The sequence below is a fragment of the Salvelinus sp. IW2-2015 genome, unplaced genomic scaffold, assembly GCF_002910315.2.
Source record: "Salvelinus sp. IW2-2015 unplaced genomic scaffold, ASM291031v2 Un_scaffold944, whole genome shotgun sequence".
NCBI classification, from domain to species: Eukaryota; Metazoa; Chordata; class Actinopteri; order Salmoniformes; family Salmonidae; genus Salvelinus; species Salvelinus sp. IW2-2015.
In genome coordinates this window covers 450,034-473,208 of record NW_019942659.1, presented here as the reverse complement: position 1 = coordinate 473,208, position 23,175 = coordinate 450,034, and the positions used below count along the sequence as shown (strand labels likewise).

Here is a 23,175-nt window from a genome sequence, read left to right as displayed (position 1 = left end):
AGAGCATGGAGGCGCTACCAGGAGACAGGCCAGTACATCAGGAGACGTGGAGGAGGCCGTAGGAGAGCAACAACCCAGCAGCAGGACCGCTACCTCCGCCTTTGTGCAAGGAGGAGCAGGAGGAGCACTGCCAGAGCCCTGCAAAATGACCTCCAGTAGGCCACAAATGTGCATGTGTCTACTCAAACGGTCAGAAACAGACTCCATGAGGGTGGTATGAGGCCCGAAGTCCACAGGTGGGGTTGTGCTTACAGCCCAACACCGTGCAGGACGTTTGGCATTTGCCAGAGAACACCAAGATTGGCAAATTCGCCACTGTGCTCTTCACAGATGAAAGCAGGTTCACACTGAGCACATGTGACAGACGTGACAGAGTCTGGAGACGCCGTGGAGAACGTTCTGCTGCCTGCAACACCCTCCAGCATGACCGGTTTGGCGGTGGGTCAGTCATGGTGTGGGGTGGCATTTCTTTGGGGGCCGCACAGCCCTCCATGTGCTCGCCAGAGGTAGCCTGACTGCCATTAGGTACCGAGATGAGATCCTCGGACCCCTTGTGAGACCATATGCTGGTGCGGTTGGCCCTGGGTTCCTGCTAATGCAAGACAATGCTAGACCTCATGTGGCTGGAGTGTGTTAGCAGTTCCTGCAAGAGGAAGGCATTGATGCTATGGACTGGCCCTCCCATTCCCCAGACCTGAAATCCAATTGAGCACATCTGGGACATCATGTCTCGCTCCATCCACCAACGCCACGTTGCACCACAGACTGTCCAGGAGTTGGYGGATGCTTTAGTCCAGGTCTGGGAGGAGATCCCTCAGGAGACCATCCGCCACCTCATCAGGAGCATGCCCAGGCATTGTAGGGAGGTCATACAGGCACGTGGAGGCCACACACACTACTGATCCTCATTTTGACTTGTTCTAAGGACATTATATCAAAGTTGGACCAGCCTGTAGTGTGGTTTTCCACTTTAATTTTGAGTGTGACTCCAAATCCAGACCTCCATGGGTTGATACATTTGATTTCCATTGATAATTTTTTTGTGATTTTGTTGTCAGCACATTCAACTATGTAAAGAAAAAAGTATTTAATAAGAATATTTCATTCATTCAGATCTAGGATGTGTTATTTTAGTGTTCCCTTTATTTTTTTTGAGCAGTATGCTGTGGAGCAACAACCTGTCAACCGTCACCGCCATAGCGACGTGCCTGGGGGACCCAGGCGCTCGGGGCACCAGAGGAGAGGCAGACCCCGGCAAGATCCCTGACACACCCTTCCCCCGCAGCTTCCCCTGGTCTCAAAGGGCAAAGTGGGAGGAGGGTATGGAGTCCCCCTGGGTGTTGTCCACAATGCTCKAGGGGTAACGACTCCAATCCCGGTGCCGGCCCCCGCCCTTCAAGGGCCTGAAGAAAACCCTGCAGCTGGAGATCTCCTCACTCCTGGACAAGGGTGCCATCCGCAGGATCGAGACATCCGAACAGTTAGGTGGGTTCTACTACACTTATTTCGTGGTCCCAAAAAGAGACGGAGGGTTGCAACCGGTTCTGGACCTCCACAACCTCAATGGGTATTTGAAGGTACTGCGGTTCCACATGCTGTCCCCAGCCCGCGTTTTGCAGGCCATGCCCGGGGACCGGTGGTTTGTGACGCTGGACCTGAGGGATGCGTACTTCCATGTTCCTGTTCACCCAGCTCATTGGCAGTACCTCCAATTCGCTTTCGAAGAGACAGCTTAGGAATTCATGGTTCTTCCCTTCGGCCTCTCCTTGGCACCCCACACTTTCACAAAGTGCATGGACCTCTCACGTCCCAAGGATTGTTGATCCTCAATTACCTGGACGATTGGCTGATTTGTGCCCCGACCAGGACCCAGGTCCTGTCAAACAGACATGCTCTTGTTGATTCCCCTGGGTCTGCTCCATCTCCGGCCTTTTCAACGGTTGTTCAACTCCCACCGGCTGCACCTGAAGCACCACCGTCACCGCCAGGTGCGGGTGACCGCACAGTGCCTCAGGGCATTGTTGAGGTGGCACTGTCGCTCCTTTCTCTCAGGTGGGGTGGAGATGCTGTGAGTGTGACCAAGGGCAGGTCAGCCAGCAGCTGTTGATTACCCCCTTGGAGCGGCAGGCACATCACTACACTAGAGCTCTGAGCTGTACTTCTGACCCTGCGGTCTTTCACCAGGGAAGACATGTCCTGGTGAGAACGGACAACACCACAGTGGTGGCTTACATCAACCATCAGGGTGGACTGAGGTCCCACCGACTCCATCTTATGGCATGGGAGCTCCTTCTCTGTGCTCAGGGATGTCTAGCGTCTCTAAGCGCAACGCACGTACCTGGCATCCTGAATGTGGCAGCGGATATGCTGTCGAGGGACGGCCCGCCACCTTTGGACTAGAGCCTACATCCCCAGGTGGTGCAGCAGTTCGGGAGGTTGAGGAGGATGAGTGATAGGATCTCATTGAGTGAATGAGATCTGCTTACCTCCACCATGACAGCAGCTTTGTCTCCTACAAACCCTTTGTTCGCTTTCAGTGTTGGGAGGCGGGCAGTGATGGGGCATAGTGAAAGGGAGAGGAGAGCATCTCAGAGACCTTACATGTTTTGTTATCTGCCTTTTTTTGTTTCTGAATTAGGTCACAGTGCCGACGCTCAGTCGGTGTCATGCAAATGCACTCAACCAATTTCAGTGTCTCTTGTTTTAATGCTGTATGTGAAGCCTAATATACACTGAGTATACCAAACATTAGGAACACCTTATCCCCCCCAGCAATAAATATATTTGAAGCTCATTACCATGTCTGCTGTACATTTATGATGATCTTATCTCACTAATTTCTCATAAGATCATGACTCTAGCTACAGTTTGCATTTTCCTACCACACGATGGCGCACTTGTTCAGTAATACATATGGCTCATAACATCGTCCACATGAAAGCTTCAATGGAATTGGCAAAACTATTATCATTTCTGTTTTTGCCCCAGCACAGCATACATACACCGATATTCATTTATTCGCTTTTAAAGAATGGTCAAGATTCTAAGAAATTAATGTTAGGACCGTTTTTTTGCGCTTATCTTCCAGAATGACGGTAAATAATTCGAAGAGCCAACGCCTGCGAGATGTGATTGGCCTGTGCAGTGCATTAATTAAGAAGGATGACGTCATGAGCATAGTTTTTCTTGTCAACGTTCGCCCCTGTCTGTTCACATTCGCCTGACCTCCGACCGCAGACAGGACTCCAACCAAGCCCAGAAATGGTAAATGCCTTTACTCTGTTCTGTTTGAAAGATATTTGTATGTGACGTGAAGTGTAGAATGTTAGCCTAGCCAAATGTCATTTTAAATTCGTGTAGACTAAGCCAGTAAACTGATCCAACGAATACATTGCAGTGCTGGATTTTCAAAACATGGCTGGGCAGTGTTTGCTGGCTAACGTTACTTGTTTTCCTTATCTTCGATAATCATATTAAAGGATGTGTTCTCTATTTTAATTTTTGCCGTACTTCTCCACCAGTCTGACTTCTCAGAAGACCAGATCATCGGTGAGTTTTGTGACAGTAAAGCTATTTGAAGGCTAGCCAGTTAGCTACCTAGCTAAATTGTTAGCTACTAGACTATCCCTTGCTTCACTGTCGTCATTCTTTGAATGTGGAATAGCTGTATTTCTTCTCTCCTGTCCTCATGTTTGTCTTGTTGTGAGAAGCAGTTTCCCTACTGACAAGTTGATTTAAAACTGGAGCCTATGGTGAGTTTGCTGATGGTCCAGGTTTTGTTTTGGCTAACCGTCTTGGGAAACATTTTTACGTTTACATTTTTGACAATTAGCACAGCAGACGCTCTTATGCAGAGTGACTAACAGTAGTGAGTGCATACATTTTCGTACCATGCATGAATGGTGGAATTGTCATCAAACAACCAGCAACGAATAGTGATACATTTACTAAAATATTGATTCACGGGTGTCTATTGGCTCAGTCAATCCCATATAATGTGGTCAATCCCCTTGTTTGGTCCCCACAGCGGGTTTGATTGAATTGTCTAAACAGATTAAGGTTGTGTTGACTGGATGACCAACTAATTTTGCACTGCGTCCTGATTAAAAAAWAAAWAAAAAAAATACATTTATGCATGCAGAAATAGAAGGGCCATATTTCAACATGTCATAGCATAGTTAGTCATTAGTGTTTAAAAGCCTAGATACTTGGATGAAACATTGGTCGTTTGAGAACTTGTTTTTGTTGCCAACACCAATTTTGGTATTAATCTGTTCCGTTTGTTGTGATGTCGCCTAGTTCAGCTAGCTACGTGTGTGACAGAACTGTTTAAAATATGTCTATATATTATAGAGGAAGTCAAGCCACTATTGTAATTTCTCAGTCCTACACCAGTGTTGACTCATAGACATTGTATAGATAGCAAAGGGAAATGACTCAACCACTTGAGTTCTACGTGTTGAAGGCGTGGCCCAACTAAACCTCAAACATATTCTTTGAAATAAAATTAGCTAAGCATAATGTATCCATTTAGCAATGATCTATGTACCGACATGGCGTTACTGTACTCACCTATCGCATGTGGCTTTTCCTCTTGCTCAATGGGCTGTTTTGAGTTTTGTTCCACGGTCGATTTAATTTGCTCGTTTGTTTGGTTGAAAGATTACTCGGTCAGGGCTTGCTGTCAATGCCATATATGGGTAAATGAGTGGSTGCTGTGTAGTTTTAGACGGACGGTCTCGGAATGCGCCGCATACCAGCGATGGGAGGCAAGCACCATAACAATGGCCMGTGGAAATTACCCAGATGTCAGAAAGCGTTCCATTAGAGGCCACCGCATTTACTGTAGATAATTGAATAGCTTATGTAATAACTCTTTGAGAAATTATTCAGACTTTTTGCCCATTCTTTTCAACCTGTTTCTAAATGTACAGCCCCCCTCACACTCTCTCTCAATCCAACTCTGCTTTTTTAACACCCTTCTCCCTGTCTGTCAGAGTTCAAGGAGGCCTTCCTGCTGTTTGACAGGACAGGTGATGGGAAGATCAGTTACAGCCAGTGTGGTGATGTCATGCGGGCCCTTGGCCAGAACCCTGTCAACGCTGAGGTCCTCAAGGTCCTGGGAAACCCCAAGTCAGAAGGTCAGCCATGCTTCTAGATGTTTACTGAACATTGACATTAGTATCCACTGGCTGGATCAAACCTATAGAAGTACTACATGCTTCAGTTAACAAATTAATATGATTTTATTCAGGCATAGAGTAGTTTTATTGTGTTCAGTTTGATTTAGGCATATAGGGTTGGTGTTTTTGGGCCTGTTTACTGTTTGCCGTCAACTTCACCAAATCAGTTTGAGTTATTTGTAAGGTGTCAACTAATGTGATTAAGCATCCAAGGATATAACTGAAACAATTTTCTTCTGGGTATGACATAACTATCCTATGGAGTGTGAATTTTGTTTATAATCTGCAATTGTCAAGTACCACAGAGGCATTGTCCTAACCTATTTTTATTTTTTTATTTATCCGTTATTTTACCAGGTAAGTTGACTGAGAACACGTTCTCATTTGCAGCAACGACCTGGGGAATAGTTACAGGGGAGAGGAGGGGGATGAATGAGCCAATTGTAAACTGGGGATTATTAGGTGACCATGATGGTTGAGGGCCAGATTGGGAATTTAGCCAGGACACCGGGGTTAACACCCCTACTCTTACGACAAGTGCCATGGGATCTTTAATGACCTCAGAGAGTCAGGACACCCGTTTNCGTCCCATCCGAAAGACGGCACCCTACACAGAGCAGTGTCCCCAATCACTGCCCTGGGGCATTGGGATCTTTGTTTAGACCAGAGGAAAGAGTGCCTCCTACTGGCCCTCCAACACCACTTCCAGCAGCATCTGGTCTCCCATCCAGGGATTGACCAGGACCAACCCTGCTTAGCTTCATAAGCAAGCCAGCAGTGGTATGCAGGGTGGTATCAAGAGGGTGTTACTAGTGAACTCAGTTTCTGTTGTGCTTGTGCTGCCTGTCCCTTACCAGTCAAGGAACTGAGGCATTGAATGTTTGCATGCACAYTAATATTTTGATATTAAACTGATTATAGCCGTAAGGAGATTATGCAATAGTCATATAAACACTTTACTCTGCTTATCTTATTTGGCATAAGATCAAAATCAAAGTAAGCATACGCTGATTAAAACGCCTGGTTTTCTGAGCATTCTTTCAAATTATTAGGACATGTAAACTCGGCGTTCCAGCTGTGTATTTCCTCTGCGCATGTGCTAGCACCAGCCGAGCGGGCCTCCCTCTTTAGCGCGAGTGAAATGTGTTAGTAAACAACTGAATTTTATGTCGGAACTCAGAATCCAATATGCTCCCCCAAAATAACATGTTCACTGTTGTAGAACGTTTATTTTGATTGCCGGTTTTCTGAATATTTAGTGCCATCAGGTCTGATTTCAGATGTGTCTATGTAAACAAGATTATTAGTGAAATTGTACTTCTTGCACAGCATGTACACATTTTAATTGAACTATTATATTAATCTGACTATCCACAATCACATTGTGTACATGTTACAGCACTCATTGTGTGGGTTCACTCTCCAAACAATCCCTGTTCTGTTCTTACATGTGTGAAACAGAACACATGCATCTAAGCTGATGTATGGMATTGTGTTAAGCTGGTCATACTATGGATCATTTTGCTATTTGATTTTTGAATTTCAGGATCCCTTTAGGTATCCCCAAAGAAATAAAAATAAATACAGTACCAGTGAAGTGTTTGGACATCTACTCATACCAGGGTTTTTCTTTATTCTTACTACTTTCTACATTCTAGAATTATAGTAAATACATCAAATATGAAATAACACACGTATGCAATCATGTAGTAACCAAAAAAGTGTTAAACAAATCAAAATATATTTTATATTTGAGACTCTTAAAATAGCCACCCTTTGCCTTGACTATAGCTTTGCACATGCTTGGCATTCWCTCAACCAGCTTCATGAGGGTTGTCACCTGGAATGCAATTAACAGGTCTGCCTTAATTTGTGGAATTTCTTTCCTTAATGTGTTTGAGCCAATCAGTTGTGTTGTGACAAGGTAGGGGGGTATACAGAAGAGAGCCCTATTTAGTAAAAGACGAAGTGCGTATGGCAAGAACAGCTCAAATAAGCAGAGAAACCAGTCCATTATTAATTTAAGACATGAAGGTCAGTCAATCCAGAAAATGTCTAACTTAAGTTTCTTCAAGTGCAGTCGCAAAAACCATCATGCGCTATGATGAAACTGGCTCTCATGAGGACAGCCACAGGAATGGAAGACCCAGAGTTGCCTCTACTGCAGGGGATAAGTTCATTAGAGTTACCAGCCTCACAAATTGCAGCCCAAATAAATGCTTCAGAGTCAAGTAACATACACCTCAACATCAACTGTTCAGAGGAGACTGCGTGAATCAGGCCTCTGTGGTCGAATGGCTGCAGAGAAACCACTACTAAAGGACACCAATAATAATAATAATAAGACTTGCTTGGGCCAAGAAACACAAGCAATGGACATTATACCTGTGGAATTCTGTCCTTTGGTCTGATTCCAAATTTGAGATATTTGGTTGCGTCTTTGAGACGCAGAGTAGGTGAACAGATCTCGGCATGCGTGGTTCCCATCGTGAAGCATGGTGGGGGTGCTTTGCTGGGGAGGCTGTCTGATTTATTTAGAATTCAAGGCACGCTTAACCAGCATGGCTACCACAGCATTCTGCAGCACTTAGTCCCACTATAATTCGTTTTTCAACAGGACAATGACCCAAAACACACCTCCAGGCTGTAAGGGCTATTTGACAAAGGAGGGTGATGTAGTGCTGCATCAGATGACCTGGCCTCCACAATCACCTGACTTCAATCTAATTGTGATGGTTTTGGGTGAGTTGGACTGCGACGTGAAGGAAAAGCAGCTAACAAGTGCTCAGCATATGTGGGAACTCCTAGACTGTTTAAAAAGCATTCCAGGTGACTACTTCAGCTGGTTGAGAGAATGCCAAGAGTGCAATGCTATCATCAAGGCAAAGGGTGGCTACATTGAAGAATCTAAAATATATTTTGATTTGTTTAGCACCTTTTTTGGTTACTACGTGACTCCATTTGTTTCATAGTTTTGATGTTTTCACTATTATTCTACAATGTAAAAATAAGGTGTTAGGTGTCCAAACGTGTGTGTATAATATTTTTCTTACATAACCCCTTTGAGGTAGGCACATAACTACCTTAGTTTTTCTAAACCTGTACTGCTTTCCTTCAGTGGAATCCTGTGACACTTATGGGGGCCGTAGAGGAAAACCATGTTTGTGAGTCTCCTCTTCCCATAGTGGTCATAAAGTTTGTAGGTCAGACGCTACAGATGTTCACGAAGACTGATTTTCGGGATGTATCATGGTCTGACTAACATCGCTCTAGCTCAGCCACCTTTCACTGCAGATGCAGGAGTGCGACACGAATTGACAACAAAAGAATATATCTTGTCGTGGCTGAATCAGAATTAGTTAGGTAACATGGATAAATAAGATGTTTTATTTTATTCTTGTCATTAGAATGTCTTCTTTTGGACTATACTGTTGGCAGTTGCAGTTATCCCTTCTCAGCTAGGGCTTAGTCACTTGGGGCCCAGAGAGGGGAGAGGTCAGGCTTGTTTTCATATGTCGATGTATCTGTTAAACCATGTGATGCTATGAAGAATATCAGAAGGGGAGGTGGACTGAATGGAGGCTTGTCTTGGAATGTGTCTAACTATTGTATGTCCCCTCTGAGGTTGCCCTTTTTTGTATATATATATWTTTTWATTTAATTTAATTTTACCCCCCTTTTTGTCCAATTTCGTGGTATCCAATTGTTAGTAGTTACTATCTTGTCTCATCGCTACAACTCCCGTACGGGCTCGGGAGAGACGAAGGTCGAAAGCCATGCGTCCTCCGAAACACAACCCAAACAAGCCGCACTGCTTCTTAAAACAGTGCGCATCCAACCCGGAAGCCAGCCGCACCAATGTGTCGGAGGAAACACCGTGCACCTGGCGACCTTGGTTAGCGTGCACTGCACCCGGGTTGCCCTTATCTTGACCTAGTATATGACCTAAGAGGCTCATTGTCTTTTCTGATCTTGTCCAGGAGGGGTGTATTTGAGATGGGRGTATCTAGAATTGACAATTGATATATGCCATTGGATGAGGTAATGTTTTGGTCCTAAGTGGTACCAAGAACGAGATTAGAATCTCGTCTRAAGAGACCAAACTGAACGATAATTTATAGCTAATGCTATCTGGATGGGATACTCCTCTTCCAAGTAAAAGGTTCTTTGTAATGTTCCTAAGATCTGTTATTTGTCATGTGAGTTGAGGGGTGTGTCTTGGCTATAAATGATACTAAGAATTGTTTTGTAAGGACTCTAAGAATTCATTTATAGACACTGAATTGATCTGAGAATCAAAAAGGGCTATGGTGAAGCTCATATATAATTAAAGATGGACTTTATAAAAAAGAAAACTGACTTGTGTGTGGTTTGCTCTCAATGTTTAGTACTACAGGAAATTACCACGACAATCTAGCTTAAACTGACAGTTTTAAAATTAACTTTTTTGTCAATTGACTCTTGGGAGTAAAATACATTTCATGACATGTTGAGTTTACTCTCAGTATGCAGGTCTAGTTTTAAATGGAGCAGATGCAGTTATTTTGTAAACACTGAACAATTTGTTTTTAAAAWCATGTTGGTTTCATGAGCTGAAATAAAATGTTCCAAATGCCCAAAAAGCTTATTTCTCTCAAATGTTGTGCACACATTTGTTTACATCTGGTGAGCGTTTTTCCTTTGCCAAGATATGCCACACCTGTCAGCTGGATGGATTATCAAGAAGCTGTTTAAACGGCATGATCATTACACAGGTGCACCTTGTGCTGGGGACAAGGCCACTCTAAAATTTGCAGTTTTGTCACATTGAGTTGTCAAGGATGTCTCAAGTTGAGTGCGATTAGCGTTCTGACTGCAGGATTGTCCACCAGAGAATTGAATGTTAATGTCTCTTCGTCTGACAGATTTTGGCAGTAAGTCAAACCGGCCTCTCACCCTCGGACCACATGTATGGTGTTGCGTGCGGTTTGCTGATATCAACGTTGTGAACAGTGCCCCATGGTGGGGTTTTGGTATGGGCAATCATAAGGACAACGAACACAATTGCATCTTATCGATGGCAATTTGAAATCACAGATACTGTGAAGAGATTCTGAGTACCATTGTGGTGGATGAATGGCACGTCAATCACCTCATGTTTCAGCATGATAAATCTCGKCCCCATGTCACAAGGGTCTGTACACAATTCCTGGAAGCTGAACATTTCCCAGTTCCATGGCCTGCATACTTACCAGACATGTTACCTGTTGAGCATGTTTGGGATGCTCTGGATCAATGTGTATGATATCCAGCAACTTCGCACAGCCATTGAAGAGGAATGGGACAACCACAGGCCACAATCAACAGCCTGATCAACTCTATGCGAAGGAGATGTTGCGTGAGGCAAATGGTGGTCACACCAGCTACTGACTGGCTTTCTGATCCATGCCCTTAACTTTTTTTTTTAAGGTATCTGACCAACGATACATATCTGTATTCCCAGTCATGTGAAATCCATAGATTAATTTATTTAAATTGACAGATTTCCTTATGAACTGTAACTCAGTAAAATCTTAAGTCATTGCATGTCGCATTTTATATTTTTGTTCAGTTTAAGTTATTCTGTCTTCTAGCAAAGTAACAGCTAGTGTGTTTCTAGCAGAGTAAGACGTGTTTAAAAATTATATGTTTTCGTCCTTCCCCAGAGATGAACCACAAGATGCTAGACTTTGAGCAGTTCCTGCCCATGCTGCAGGCCATCGCTAAGAACAAGGACCAGGGCTCATTTGAGGATTTTGTGGAGGGTCTGCGTGTCTTCGACAAGGAGGGCAATGGCACAGTGATGGGCGCTGAGCTGCGCCATGTCCTCACAACACTTGGTAATACCTCACAACCCCGATGAATATGTTTACATCTCTCCTCATGAAGAGTTAATTTTCATCCAACTTCAGTCACTGTTTATTTCTTGTATTAGTCAATGGTTAATATTACAGTATATTAGCCAACAATTTATTTCTTGTTGAGAGCTCTACTTCAGCTTAACATTCCAGACAAACAGTACTGCAACCTGCCTTGTGACAATGTCGGCGACCTAAATCATTGACATTCAGCTCTTGACGGTTTTACCTGAATTTTAAATTGGACCAAGAGAAAAGCTTGAACTGCATGGTCCTGATAGTTTACCTCTTTTCCTTGTCAACCTCACCTGACTGGGGAACCAAAGGTACTTATTGTCACTAAACTGATTACATTCCTGATGTCACCTCTTAAACTAGTGATTCAATGCCCTACCTTATCCATATTGATCCTCTTCATTTGCACCCGGAACATCTGTCTTGTAAGACGATTGAGCAACACATAAGACATGGCTTTGATGGTCTCACTTGTTAACTGTATCAGTATGCCTCTGGGACTGTCTGCTTGGTAGTGGGGTTTAGCTTTTTTTAGAGTTGCACATGTGTAAGGTATAGGAAAGATGGGATTCCCTTACTATAGAGTCTTGTCTATCTGTTATGAGAATGTAAGTGTTTAATTTGTTGCAGGTGAGAAAATGACAGAAGAGGAGGTGGAGACTCTCTTAGCGGGACACGAAGACGCCAACGGCTGCATCAATTACGAAGGTAAAGCAGCGTGGTGAACTGGATGTATATGGATGTAAAGGGAGAACACTGGACTTACACTTGTGCAGTAGAATATATCACAAAGCTTTAGGAATAACCATTTCACAGTGTTGGAATAACGGAAGAATCATGTGGATAAGATGTTTAATTGTAACAATATAATGGCAATTGTCTTGAATGGGATGTACTCATGTATCATGTAAACACAAATTCCTGTGATTGTTTGACTGGGTGGAGGTTGTGTACATTTGCTTTCAGATGAGTGTGTGTGTGTGGTGTCCCTTGTTTTTGTCGTCGTCCCCCCCCCCCCGCCCCCCTTCACTGACCTCCCTGTTCCTCTCCCACAGTCTTTGTCCGCAACATCATGTCTGGCTGAGCAGCGGGTACGAGCAGACCCCCTAAAGCCCCCCCCCCCCGTCAGCACCTACCCCAGCAGTGGGCTCTCACCTGCTCTGGGAGATGTGTGTAGCGGTGAGGGGGGCCCTCTCTTCAACCATCACTGCACAGAATGCTCCTACTCCTAGCTACTGATACCACAGATATATATTTAAGCAAGTAGTTAACAAGCAGGTTACTTTTGTTTCTGGTTGCGTGTGGGGGTGTTCTTGCTCAACACACTAATTTAAAAGATGGTGTCAATCAATCAATCAATCAATTTTATTTTATATAGCCCTTCGTACATCAGCTAATATCTCGAAGTGCTGTACAGACACCCAGCCTAAAACCCCAAACAGCTAGTAATGCAGGTGTAGAAGCACGTCCTATTGAATAGAATAGAAGCAATAGAAGCATGTCCTATTGAAGAGATGCGTAGTAAAGACTATGATACTGATGGCGTATGTAGAGTAGGACATCTCTCTGTGCCGTGATGGTGATGTCAGAGGCTACTGGATTCCTGTGGTGGAGTCTGGTTTGAATTTATGGTTTGATCTGTTCTTTTATTTAACTTTCTCTCCKGCAGAGCACTTCTCCCTCTCCTGCCCTTCCCCCTCATCTGGCTGTAGTCTGCATGTAGCCTCTCTGCATGTGGCTCCTGAGTGAACCCCATGGACACTGACTCCAACCTGATGAGGGCAGGACACTGATGGGAGGGGGGGGGGTCTGTTAGACTAGAGTGGTGACTCCTCAACTCTGAATGCATAGGGGTGTGTTTGAGGGTGTTTTGGATGAAGTGCCGTAAAATAATAAAGCCTTAAGGGTTAAACTATTGTCCTCTTTACTATAGTCACTTCCTACTAATATAGAATTGCATTTCCTTGGCTGGTGACATCTCTTCCATCCATCCCCTCTCCCCATGGAAGCTGCTGCTGGTACCGTAGGTGTTCTGCCAGATCCCTCGCTCCTCCTTTTTCCTCTGTTAGAACAGCCCAAATAAAGAGGGGGTGGTTGCTAATCCTAACACATTCCAGGTTCTGAGGCCTGGCTGAGCAAACCCTTGGCTGTTCTGGCTCGCTAGGAGATGGATCTTCTGAGTTGCTCTATGGTTTCCCCCTCTAATCACTCGCTCTTGCCTCTAATGTTCTCCTCTTTAATGCAGATTCTCTCTGACTGACGTGTGGAGTCTCTGTGGATCAGGCTGCAGCACCCAGCTCCAGCAGAGAGCTGTGTTCATGTTGGGGATGAAAACACMTAGAGCCATGTGGGAGCAAGTCACTAAGTGGACTTACCTCTCTGATTCATTGAATTTGTCTCAATGTGATGTCTGGGCTGTGACGTCCTCTTGAGTGTTTGTCAAAATGTATATTTTGAATGGAATATACATTGATTCTAGGCTATACAAGCCAATCCATCTCGAACCAAGAGTCACAGTAATGAGTCAGTATAAATTCCTATAGACAGTATGGCCCTCTAAATCTATAGTTGATAGGGAGCGCAAGGCTATTTGGGAGAGCATAGAGGCTGTAGCACTGCTGGCTGGAGGTGGAGTTTGCTCTGGGCTTTTCTTCTCACACCGATAACCAAGCATGCTGCTGATTTTTTTCTTTTTTTTTTCTCCCTCAGAACTCGTCCGGATGGTGATGAGTGGTTGAAGATTTCAAGAACACAACCGGTGAACTTTATTCCCAAATGTTTTTTCTATTATATGTAATGTCTGTCTCACCCCCATCCAACTCTTGTTTCCCCTCATTTTGTGATCTTTTTTATTTTCTTTCAGAAGTGCCTTTTCTGTGTCTTGAGTTGAAGAGACCCTTTTTCATTTCACTTCAAAATATCAGCAAGCCACAGAGGTGCATGCTATCATGCCTGGCTCGTTGACAGACTCGGCAATAACATTCCCTTGATTATTCCATACGTTCCCATCTCCCACCCTGTCACTCAACCCCCGTGTCGGCCCTGTCGCCCAATAGCTGTGTTTTTATACAGAGGAGATGCATGTTCATTGGCTGAGACCAGCTGTAATGTCGATTTTACCGGGCCAATTATGAAATGGTAGATTACTGTCTCATGTATATGTTGTATCAAACGATATTTAATAAAAATCCCCAGTTTCTGAAAACAAATGTTTATCTTTTTAATAACACAATGGTGGAGTTATGAAGAACCATCCTTCATTTAGTTTAACAGATGTCAGTGTAATTCCATTACAGTAATATAAAAATGGATACTTCACTTACTAGACCATTTAAGCCATTCTGGTTATGTGTCTTGGATGGTCCAGATACCTAGACATTCTGGCTACATGTCCAGGACCATTCTGGTTATTAGAATGCATGTGTTTTGAGTTGACACCATGGAATCTAGGAAGTGGTATTCCAATAGAGTATATCCATTTGATAATTTCAGTGAACAAACTTCTATGCTGGCGTGCTCTCAAATGTAAAGGGAATTTGAATATTATTCAACAGGGCCGTCATGTAAAGCCTACTCAGCATTGTCATAGTGTCTTTTTTGCAGTAGTCCTATGGTAAGATGGGTATGTTTTATTGCAGTGGCCCTCTATGGTTCTCTAAGGTATTTGCAGTACTTACACTAGCCCTTTTTATGGTAATGCAGGTATGAGTCTACTAGCTGCCCTGAGGCAGTAGGCCTTGTATGGTAAGGTGATTGCTTGGTCTCAGTAGTCTGCAGAGTGTCTGTTAGTACTAGGTGATAGTTCAGTGGAAAATAAACCGTAATGTTCAAGACGCAGTTGTCCCATGCATAGGGGGACCCTGTACGAAGATGCCACGCACAGCCTGCCCTCTTGTGGTGCCTGCAGTGCAGACGGAGCGTTGGATTATTTCCCTAGGCCTAATGTAACAAAAACCAGTGAAAGATGTCTTCCTTCACGTAAGGGTTGAGTGTTTAGAGCCATAGTCATACTCCCCAAAATTCTTAGTGAACTACAGCCTACAATTGTCATAGCTTGACGTTTGCCATGGTACAGTCAAGATGGCAACAATGACCAAACTGTACACATGTCACATTTATTACATGGTTTTTTAAACATTTTTTGTAAGTAAAACCTTAGCATCTTTTTTTATACGAACTGTAGAGCAACTGACAMTAATTCGGTAACGGTTTAACTGAGGAAAGGTTCATTTCTACTTGTGTTATCATGAAAAACAAACTGAACAGACATGTATTTCATATCACGAAATCCACACACTGTAACAATGGAGACCAAAGCAGTCCATCCATGGTCACGACTAGTGAAGTTTCTAACACTGGCTATCTGGACAAGTTTCATCAGAGTATATATGACTGTCAGAATGTGTGTGATGTGCTGGTGCGTGATTGTTCTCATACAGACATACCAAACTATGAGCATCACAATTCCTCAGCCCTTATAACAAATCAAACACAGGGTGGGTGATGGAACTGAAGGAACTCTTAGGGAAAACAGATCTTCATGGCATGCATTCACACCCATGCTCACAGTCACACTGACTGACAGGTCATTGTGACCTATTAGGACCACGCGCATGACAGTGAGGGAGGTTACAAAAATACAGCAATTAAATGCAAACAGTAATATCAAAGAAACAAGATGGAAAACCTGACAGTCAAAAAATATAAAAATAGAAAGGATACATAAAGATATTGTTACAAATATTAATGGACAGAATTCTCTCTAAACTGAACTGACTTTTGAGATCCATTGACTTGCACAGTTCTTTTGTAACATTAAAGCCACTTCCATTACATAGTAATCACTTCATGTGAGTTGGACCTGTCATTGGAAAAACACAAACCATAAAAATCTGGATTTCCCAAACATCCAAAACTCTGGCTTCACCCCACTGACTTATATGGAGAAAATGGCAAACATGATGAAAATGATGTTGGTTTATCAATGAAGGAAGAGTTGTGACGGTGATGTCTTATATCTGAAGTTGCTAACAGGGTTCTTCTGGAGCCTACATCCAGTCATTACTTTAGAGTATAATCTTTACAATGGTATGATTCACTGATACTGACCAGCCATACTGGACATACTGACAGAAACCAAATATGACGCATCCATGAATACAAATCCTATCTGTGTAGTTACTGCTTGTCTTGTGATTACGATCTGCTCTATGAAAGCCCAACTGTTTTATAAGTGTTTCAGATATGAATGTTCAAAAATAGAGTTGAAGGGCCAATGAGGATGTTTTTATCTCAATATCAAATCATTTCTGGATAACAATTAAGTACCTGATTATTTTAGAACATTTTAATTGAAAACAAACAAAAATAGCTTCTTAGCTAAAAGCAATTTCTCAAGCAAGAATTTTGCTAGGACTGGCGAAGTGGTCTGAGTGAGGGGACTAATTGGAGGAGCCTAATGGGAGGGACATGTAACCTGAAAACTAGCTATTGTTGGCAGAGAGGAAGGCAAACTCTCTTTGTTATTGGTCTATTAATTTAAACCGCCTGGTGATGTTGCCATGTAGTCCAAAACCCCACCCTTGCAAAACAAGCTGAAATTTTCAAACAGCTCTTACACTAAAGGGCATTATCATAATGTTCACAATTTTACAGCATTATTCCAACCTCATAGTGTGGAAACATATATAAAACACAGAGAAAATAAAGTTTTTGACTGCACTGTCCCTTTAAAATGAGGACTTTTAGGACATTGTGACCTGGTCCTTGTGGGTCCTCGGGGGCACTGTGACTCTGGGAGTATGTTTCCCTTCATCAATACTTTAAGTGGTTTCTAATGCTCAGTCATATAGGGATTTTGTCTCTTCAAATTGGAGTGAATCATTTGTCAGCATTGTAAACAGAAAATCCAGTTAACAGTACATAGTCTTACTAACTAAAATGGCAGTAGGGCAAGATGAGACAGTTTTCAAGTGGAACAGATATTATTACAAAGAGTAATACCATTYGTTTTCATTGCCCTCACACATACTTTTTAGGTTAGGATACATCTAACCAACAGGCCAACCCCAAAGCTCTATAACGCCACATTCACTAACATAGGACAACAAGCAAACAATCCAATGAAATACAGTGACTTGTTCAATTGATGATCTCATATTTGGAAACTATGACATCCTAGTAAAAGTTAAAAACAAGAAAACAGTTATGTGTTTCAGGTCAATTTAGGCCTAGATTCAATCAGATCAAGCGTTAACCGGCGATAGCCGACACCCACATAGCTGATGTTTTGGCGGTGTTCGAGGTGGAACTGTCAAATCGGTGAGCAGCTGCTCTTGATCATTATCATGTAGCCATACCCGTCTCACGTTAGAAGTTCAGAACGAGAAAATGTAGGCTATATAGAAATAATGACGCTCAAATTGAAAATCATTCAACTAAATAATGAGGATTTCTATCAGCCTAATCGAGTTGTAGAATACATCACACATTCCAGTATTCAAACTTATAAACAAGGCTGCATGGTATTCTTGTAGGGCTCTATTCAATCTGTAAAGCGTTACAGATTCCAGGATAGAAATGTAATGGTATTTTCCGATTGAGCCGACATACAGTATGCAGCGTTTACCGTGAACACAGTCTCTGCTAATGCGGGAACAYTGCCTTTAAATTTCAATCAYGGTGTAAAGCTGAACTTCCGCGATGCGGATTGAATAAAGCCCTTAATGCTACTTCATGCAGCCAATAGCAATGTACGCTTTAGGTGTAATGCCAGGAGCCGCTTGTGGTATTTGACAGCTCTAAAGCAGTTCCACCTCTGACACAGCCACAACAACAGCTTTGCGGATGTTGTCTAAAGCGGATCTGATTGAATAGAGCCCTTAGTTAATAATGATTTGTCTTCAGATATGGCCGCCGAAGAAACATATTTTCAAAGTACAAATCTTTTTTTTAATCTTCTTTAAATTGTAAGTACCTACTAGGGTACCTTGGGAGAATAGGTAGGTAGGTACGTCTGGGAACATGGCTGGGAACATCTGACCCTCAATACACTATAGAAGAAAACAAAAGCACCACTCTTCAGAGGACTGCTAAGACAAGAGTCCTTTAGTTCTCTTCATATCCTCAGGTCAGGTGACGTATTTACATGACAATACTCTCTTGGTTTAACCTTGGGTCTGATGTGAAGGGTGAAAGTAATTAAGCAACTTATGTCTGTAAAAATGACGAGGGGACTGTTCGTTTGAAAACTCTTCATTGGCATTTTCTTTTTAGTTGGGAGTCATTTTGAGGGGGTTGTTTCCACCTAATATTAATTCCGGTATGGAATGTTTTTCTTTTGTTTTTCTTTCTCATGTCAATCGTCCAGTCCAAATGTTAAAAATTATCAAAGTTTGTTGTATCTCCTTCAGTTTGACTTCTTAATTTTCAGATGATACAGGCAGAATTCATAGGTACAAAGTGGTCAATGTCATTCAGTTTGCCAAGACCTTTTTCCTGTCTCTCTCTCATCTTCCCTCTCTCTTTTCCCTCCTCTCCCTACCTCTCTCTCTTTCTTTCTCTCTTTTCACTGTGGAGTGGGAGCAGCGGTTGAGGAGTGGAGTGTATCCCCAGGGGCGCTGGACTCTGGGTTCAAAAAGAGGAGAAGAATTTGAGATGTGTAACACAAACATACAAACATAGTGCAAAAACATTCAACAGTATAGTTGAAGTTAATTCCAATGGGTCACATGATCACCTTCATACAGTATTAGGTAATTACTGAAAATTCACAGTTGGTCAATAAAAAATGTGACTCACCGTGGAGTGTTGGGGTGGTGTTGGTGCTGGAGTGGCCTGGCGGGCGGGGAGGTGAGGTGTGAGGACCACTGGGGGGCGGCTGGGGCTCAGTGGGCTGGGCAGAGGAAGGGATGGAGGTGGTAAGGGGTGCTGGGCTGGGAGCTGGCTGTGGTGCAGGGGTACTGAGGGTTGGCTGGGACTGGGTGGCTGAGGGGCCCTGGGGTGGGGGGCCCGTGGGGGCCGGGGCGGGGTGTGGGCCTCCAGTCTGGCTATGCTGCTGGTGCTGGATCTGTTGGAAGTGCTGCTGACGCGCCCTCATCTCTGCATACTTCAACTGCTCCATGTGGAACGACTGACGGTCTGCCAGCAGCTGCTGCCTCTGGTACTCCAACTACACACACACACACACACACACACACACACACACACACACACACACACACACACACACACACACACACACACACACACACACACACACACACACACACACACACAGACACACACACACACACACGTAAATGCGCAGTCCAACCAACAAAGCAAAACCAATTAACAAAACCATCAAGTCCACTTAAACGACATCCCCCATAATGCTTCGCTACTGCCTGACTCACAGCCTCCCTCTCTCGGTCCATGATAGTCTCCAGCTCTTCAAAGTGTCTCAGTTTGATCTCCAGCTTCTTCATCTGAGTCTCCACCAGCAGAGCCACCAGAGACTTGATCTTCCTCTCCTCCACCGCAGCCAGGTGCTATGGAGAGAGAAAGACAGAGAGGAGGGAGATAGAGGAAGAGAGAGAGAAGAAGTATGGTGGAGAGGTAGAGAAAAATCATCTTTAGTATGTGAAAATAGCATAGACATATACTGAACAATCCATGGTTGATCATCAGAATGAGTAACTGAGATAGTAGAAGTTGTCCCTAATCACTGATACAGGGTCTGATATGTTTTACAGACTGGCTGCAGATCCGACTACATAACAGAACTGAAGTGCATTCGGAAAATATTCAGACCCCTTGACTACAGCCTTACTCTAAAATGTATTAAATCAAAAAAAAATCTCATAAATCTTCACACAATACCCCATAATGACAAAGCGAAAACTGTTTTTTGTATTTTCTTGCACAGTGAAAAAAATATACTAAACAGTAAAACCTTATTTACATAAGTATTCAGACCCTTTGATATGAAACTCGAAATTGAGCTCAGGTGTATCCTGTTTCCATTGATCATCCTTGAGATGTTTTGACAACTTGATTGGAGTCCACCTGTGGAATATTCAATTGATTGGACATGATTTGGAAAGGCACATACCTGTCTATAAGGTCTCACAGTTGACAGTGCATGTCAGAGCAAAAACCAAGCCATGAGGTCGAAGGAATTGTCCGTAGAGCTCCGAGACAGGATTGTGTCGTGGCACAGATCTGGGGAAGGGTACCAAAACATTTCTGCAGCATTGAAGGTCCCCAAGAACACAGTGGCCTCCATCATTCTTAAATGGAAGAAGTTTCGAACCACCAAGACTCTTCCTAGAGCTGGCCGCCTGGCCAAACTGAGCAGTCGGGGGAGAAGGGCATTGGTCAGGGAGGTGACCAAGAACCCAATGTTCACTCTGACAGAGCTCCAGAGTTCCTCTGTGGAGATGGGAGAACCTTCCAGAAGGCCAACCATCTGCAGCACTCCACCAATCAGGCCTTTATGGTAGAGTGGCCAGCCACTCCTCAGTAWAAGGCACGAGAGCCCGCTTGGAGTTCGCCAAAAGGCACCTAAAGGACTGGGGTGAAGGTTCACCTTCCAACTGGACAACGACCATAAGCACACAGCCAAGACAAAGCAGGAGTGGCTTCGGGACAAGTCTTAATGTCCTTGAGTGGCCCAGCCAGAGCCCGGACTTGAACCCAATTGAACATCTCTGGAGAGACTTGAAAATAGCTGTGCAGCAACGCTCCCATCCAACCTGACAGAGCTTGAGAGGATCTGAAGAGAAATGTAACCTTTATTTAACTAGGCAAGTCAGTTAAGAACAAATTCTTATTTACAATGACGGCCTACCCCGGCCAAACCCGGACGACGCTGGGCCAATTGTGCGCCACCCTATGGGACTCCCAATCACCATCGGATGTGACACAGCCTGGATCCGAACCATAAAGGTGTGCCAAGCTTGTAGCATCCTCGAGCCTCGAGGCTGTAATCGCTGTCAAAGGTGTTTCAACAAAGTATTGAGTAAAGGGTCTGAATACTTATGTAAATGTGATATTACATTTCCTTAAAAAACTGTTTTTTCTTTGTCATTATGGGTACTGTGTGTATATTGATGAAAAATATAACAATTTAATACATTTTAGAATAAGGCTGTAACGTAACAAAATGTGGAAAAAGTCAAGGGGCCTGAATACTTTCCGAATGCACTGTATAACGTTACTGGAAGACAAAAAATACCACCTCATTTCTTATGAGATTTTAGGATGGTTGTACGAATGGTCACATTTTTCTCTCATGTGGCCTCAACAGCGTGTTAGGCAAAATATGTGCTTTGATTGAAACTAAACACAGGTAAGCTATGCAGTTTAACACTATCTGCAAAAAAATGTGCTCCACTGTATATAATTCAGAACAGGCTACTTGTAGGCTACTTGGAAACAACACTGTATAACTCAATAAGATCTAAATGCATATCCCATGAAACTGATTGAGATCAAATGATTGGTATGCAGACGCTGCATGGACGTTTCAGAATCAGAACGTGATTCAGATCTTCAGCTGTGGGGAAAAGGGATCCAGGTGGGCGGGACGGGGTGGTTACCTCCGGAACCGCAGTCTCTGCCTATTTTTGAGTCCCTGGGGGTTGGCTAGGAGAGCTGATTTTGAATCAGGTGCCTCCTAATGTAATTGTATGAACTATGGCAAAACTGATCGTAGATCAGCACTCCTACTCTGAGAAGCTTGATACATACAGCATCTGATCCTAGATCTGTGGTTAGGGGCATAATGCTAAACAAGGGTCAGAATTCAGACCTTGGCTTTGACGGCAGCAGCAGCCAGGGCGGAGGCAGCAGCAGTAGCCAGGTTCCCCTCTCCCACATCTCGTTCCACCTTTGCCTTCCTTTCGCCCTCGCTCTCTCCTTCTCTCTGGCCCTCCTCCAAGGCCTCCTTCCCTTCCTTCTCCTTCTCTCTCTCACCTAATGCAGAGTGGGAAACATAGAAATCACACCTAATTTAGTGTCTGAGCAAGAGAGACAGAATCCACTATTTTACAGAGATTACAGATACATTCAAATTCAGTCACAGTCACAGACATTACCCATCTCTGTCTCTGTCTTCTCAGACTCTCGTTCTCTCTCTCCTTCTCCCTCTCTCCCTCTCTCCTCCTCCTTCTTCCCGTTTTCTCCTTGCTTCTCATCCTCTTCCATGGCTCCATCTTTATTCTCCTGTTATCACCATGGGGATAAGGACAACTCGGTCAGCTCTTTACTGATACTTGATWTTTTTTTTACCCCTTTTTTGTGGTATCCAATTGGTAGTTACAGTCTTGTCTCGTTGCTGCAAGTCCCGTACAGACTCGGGAGAGACGAAGGTTGAGAGTCGTGCGTCCTCCGAAACACAACCCAGCCAAGCCGCACTGCTTCTTGACACAATGCCCACTTAACCCGGAAGCCAGCCACACCAATGTGTCGGAGGAAACACTGTGCACCAGGCAACCGTGTCAGCGTGCATTACGCCCGGCCCGCCACAGGAGTCGCTAGTGCGTGATGGGACAAGAACTTCCCTGCCGGCCAAACCCTCCCCTAACACGGATGACTGTGCCACTCGGGAGGCCGTCCTTACTGATACTTGAGCATCGATCATCACAACATAGACAATTCAGAACTGGTTTGCCAGAAGACTCAACCACGCAAACACAGGTACAGTAGAAGTCCAAACAGACACCATACCTTGGTCTCCCTCTTCTCCTCACTGGATTGGCTGTCACTCTTACTCTCCTCACTGCTCTCTTCTGGAGGCAGAGAAAAGACAGATGAGTTGTCAGCCAGCCTTACGTCTACCCCACCTGCAACTCGTTTTTCAATTCAGATCGATAAACTATTGACATACATACAGTGGGGAGAACAAGTATTTGATACACTGCCGATTTTTCAGGTTGTCCTACTTACAAAGCATGTAGAGGTCTGTAATTTTTATCATAGGTACACTTCAACTGTGAGAGACGTCATCTAAAACAAAAATACAGAAAATCACATTGTATGATTTTTAAGTAATTAATTTGCATTTTATTGCATGACATAAGTATTTGATACATCAGAAAAGCAGAACTTAATATTTG

At 43.7% G+C, this 23,175-nt stretch overlaps 2 protein-coding genes across 9 annotated transcripts in view; one reads left to right on the top strand and one right to left on the bottom strand.

Annotated features, from left to right (window-relative positions):
• Positions 1-3,166: 3,166 nt before the first annotated feature.
• Positions 3,167-14,283, top strand: LOC112069241 (myosin light polypeptide 6). 6 transcript variants are annotated; one of them, XR_002893702.2, is made up of 8 exons: positions 3,167-3,264; positions 3,522-3,549; positions 4,998-5,141; positions 10,868-11,041; positions 11,705-11,782; positions 12,130-12,165; positions 13,784-13,832; positions 13,941-14,283. XR_002893702.2 is itself a non-coding variant. In XM_024136536.2 (7 exons), the coding sequence occupies exons 1-6, from the start codon at positions 3,262-3,264 to the stop codon at positions 12,156-12,158; spliced, it is 456 nt and encodes a 151-aa protein (XP_023992304.1). In that variant the 5' UTR covers positions 3,167-3,261; the 3' UTR covers positions 12,159-12,165; positions 13,784-14,283. The 6 variants fall into 6 exon arrangements, 4 of the variants coding, with proteins under 4 accessions (XP_023992304.1, XP_023992306.1, XP_023992305.1 ...); XR_002893701.2 differs by having other exon boundaries at positions 13,938-14,283; XM_024136536.2 differs by having other exon boundaries at positions 13,784-14,283.
• An 885-nt stretch (positions 14,284-15,168) lies between these two features.
• Positions 15,169-23,175, bottom strand: part of LOC112069240 (SWI/SNF complex subunit SMARCC2-like) — an 18,193-nt gene continuing 10,186 nt past the window's right edge. For all 3 annotated transcript variants that reach the window (XM_070438467.1, XM_070438465.1, XM_070438466.1), the window contains exons 20-25: positions 22,787-22,848; positions 22,156-22,282; positions 21,870-22,033; positions 19,471-19,605; positions 18,875-19,244; positions 15,169-18,700 (exon numbers count right to left, since the gene is read on the bottom strand). In XM_070438467.1, coding sequence (XP_070294568.1) covers positions 18,642-18,700; positions 18,875-19,244; positions 19,471-19,605; positions 21,870-22,033; positions 22,156-22,282; positions 22,787-22,848 — 917 coding nt within the window. In that variant the 3' untranslated portion in view covers positions 15,169-18,641. The remainder of the gene's footprint in view (positions 18,701-18,874; positions 19,245-19,470; positions 19,606-21,869; positions 22,034-22,155; positions 22,283-22,786; positions 22,849-23,175) is intronic.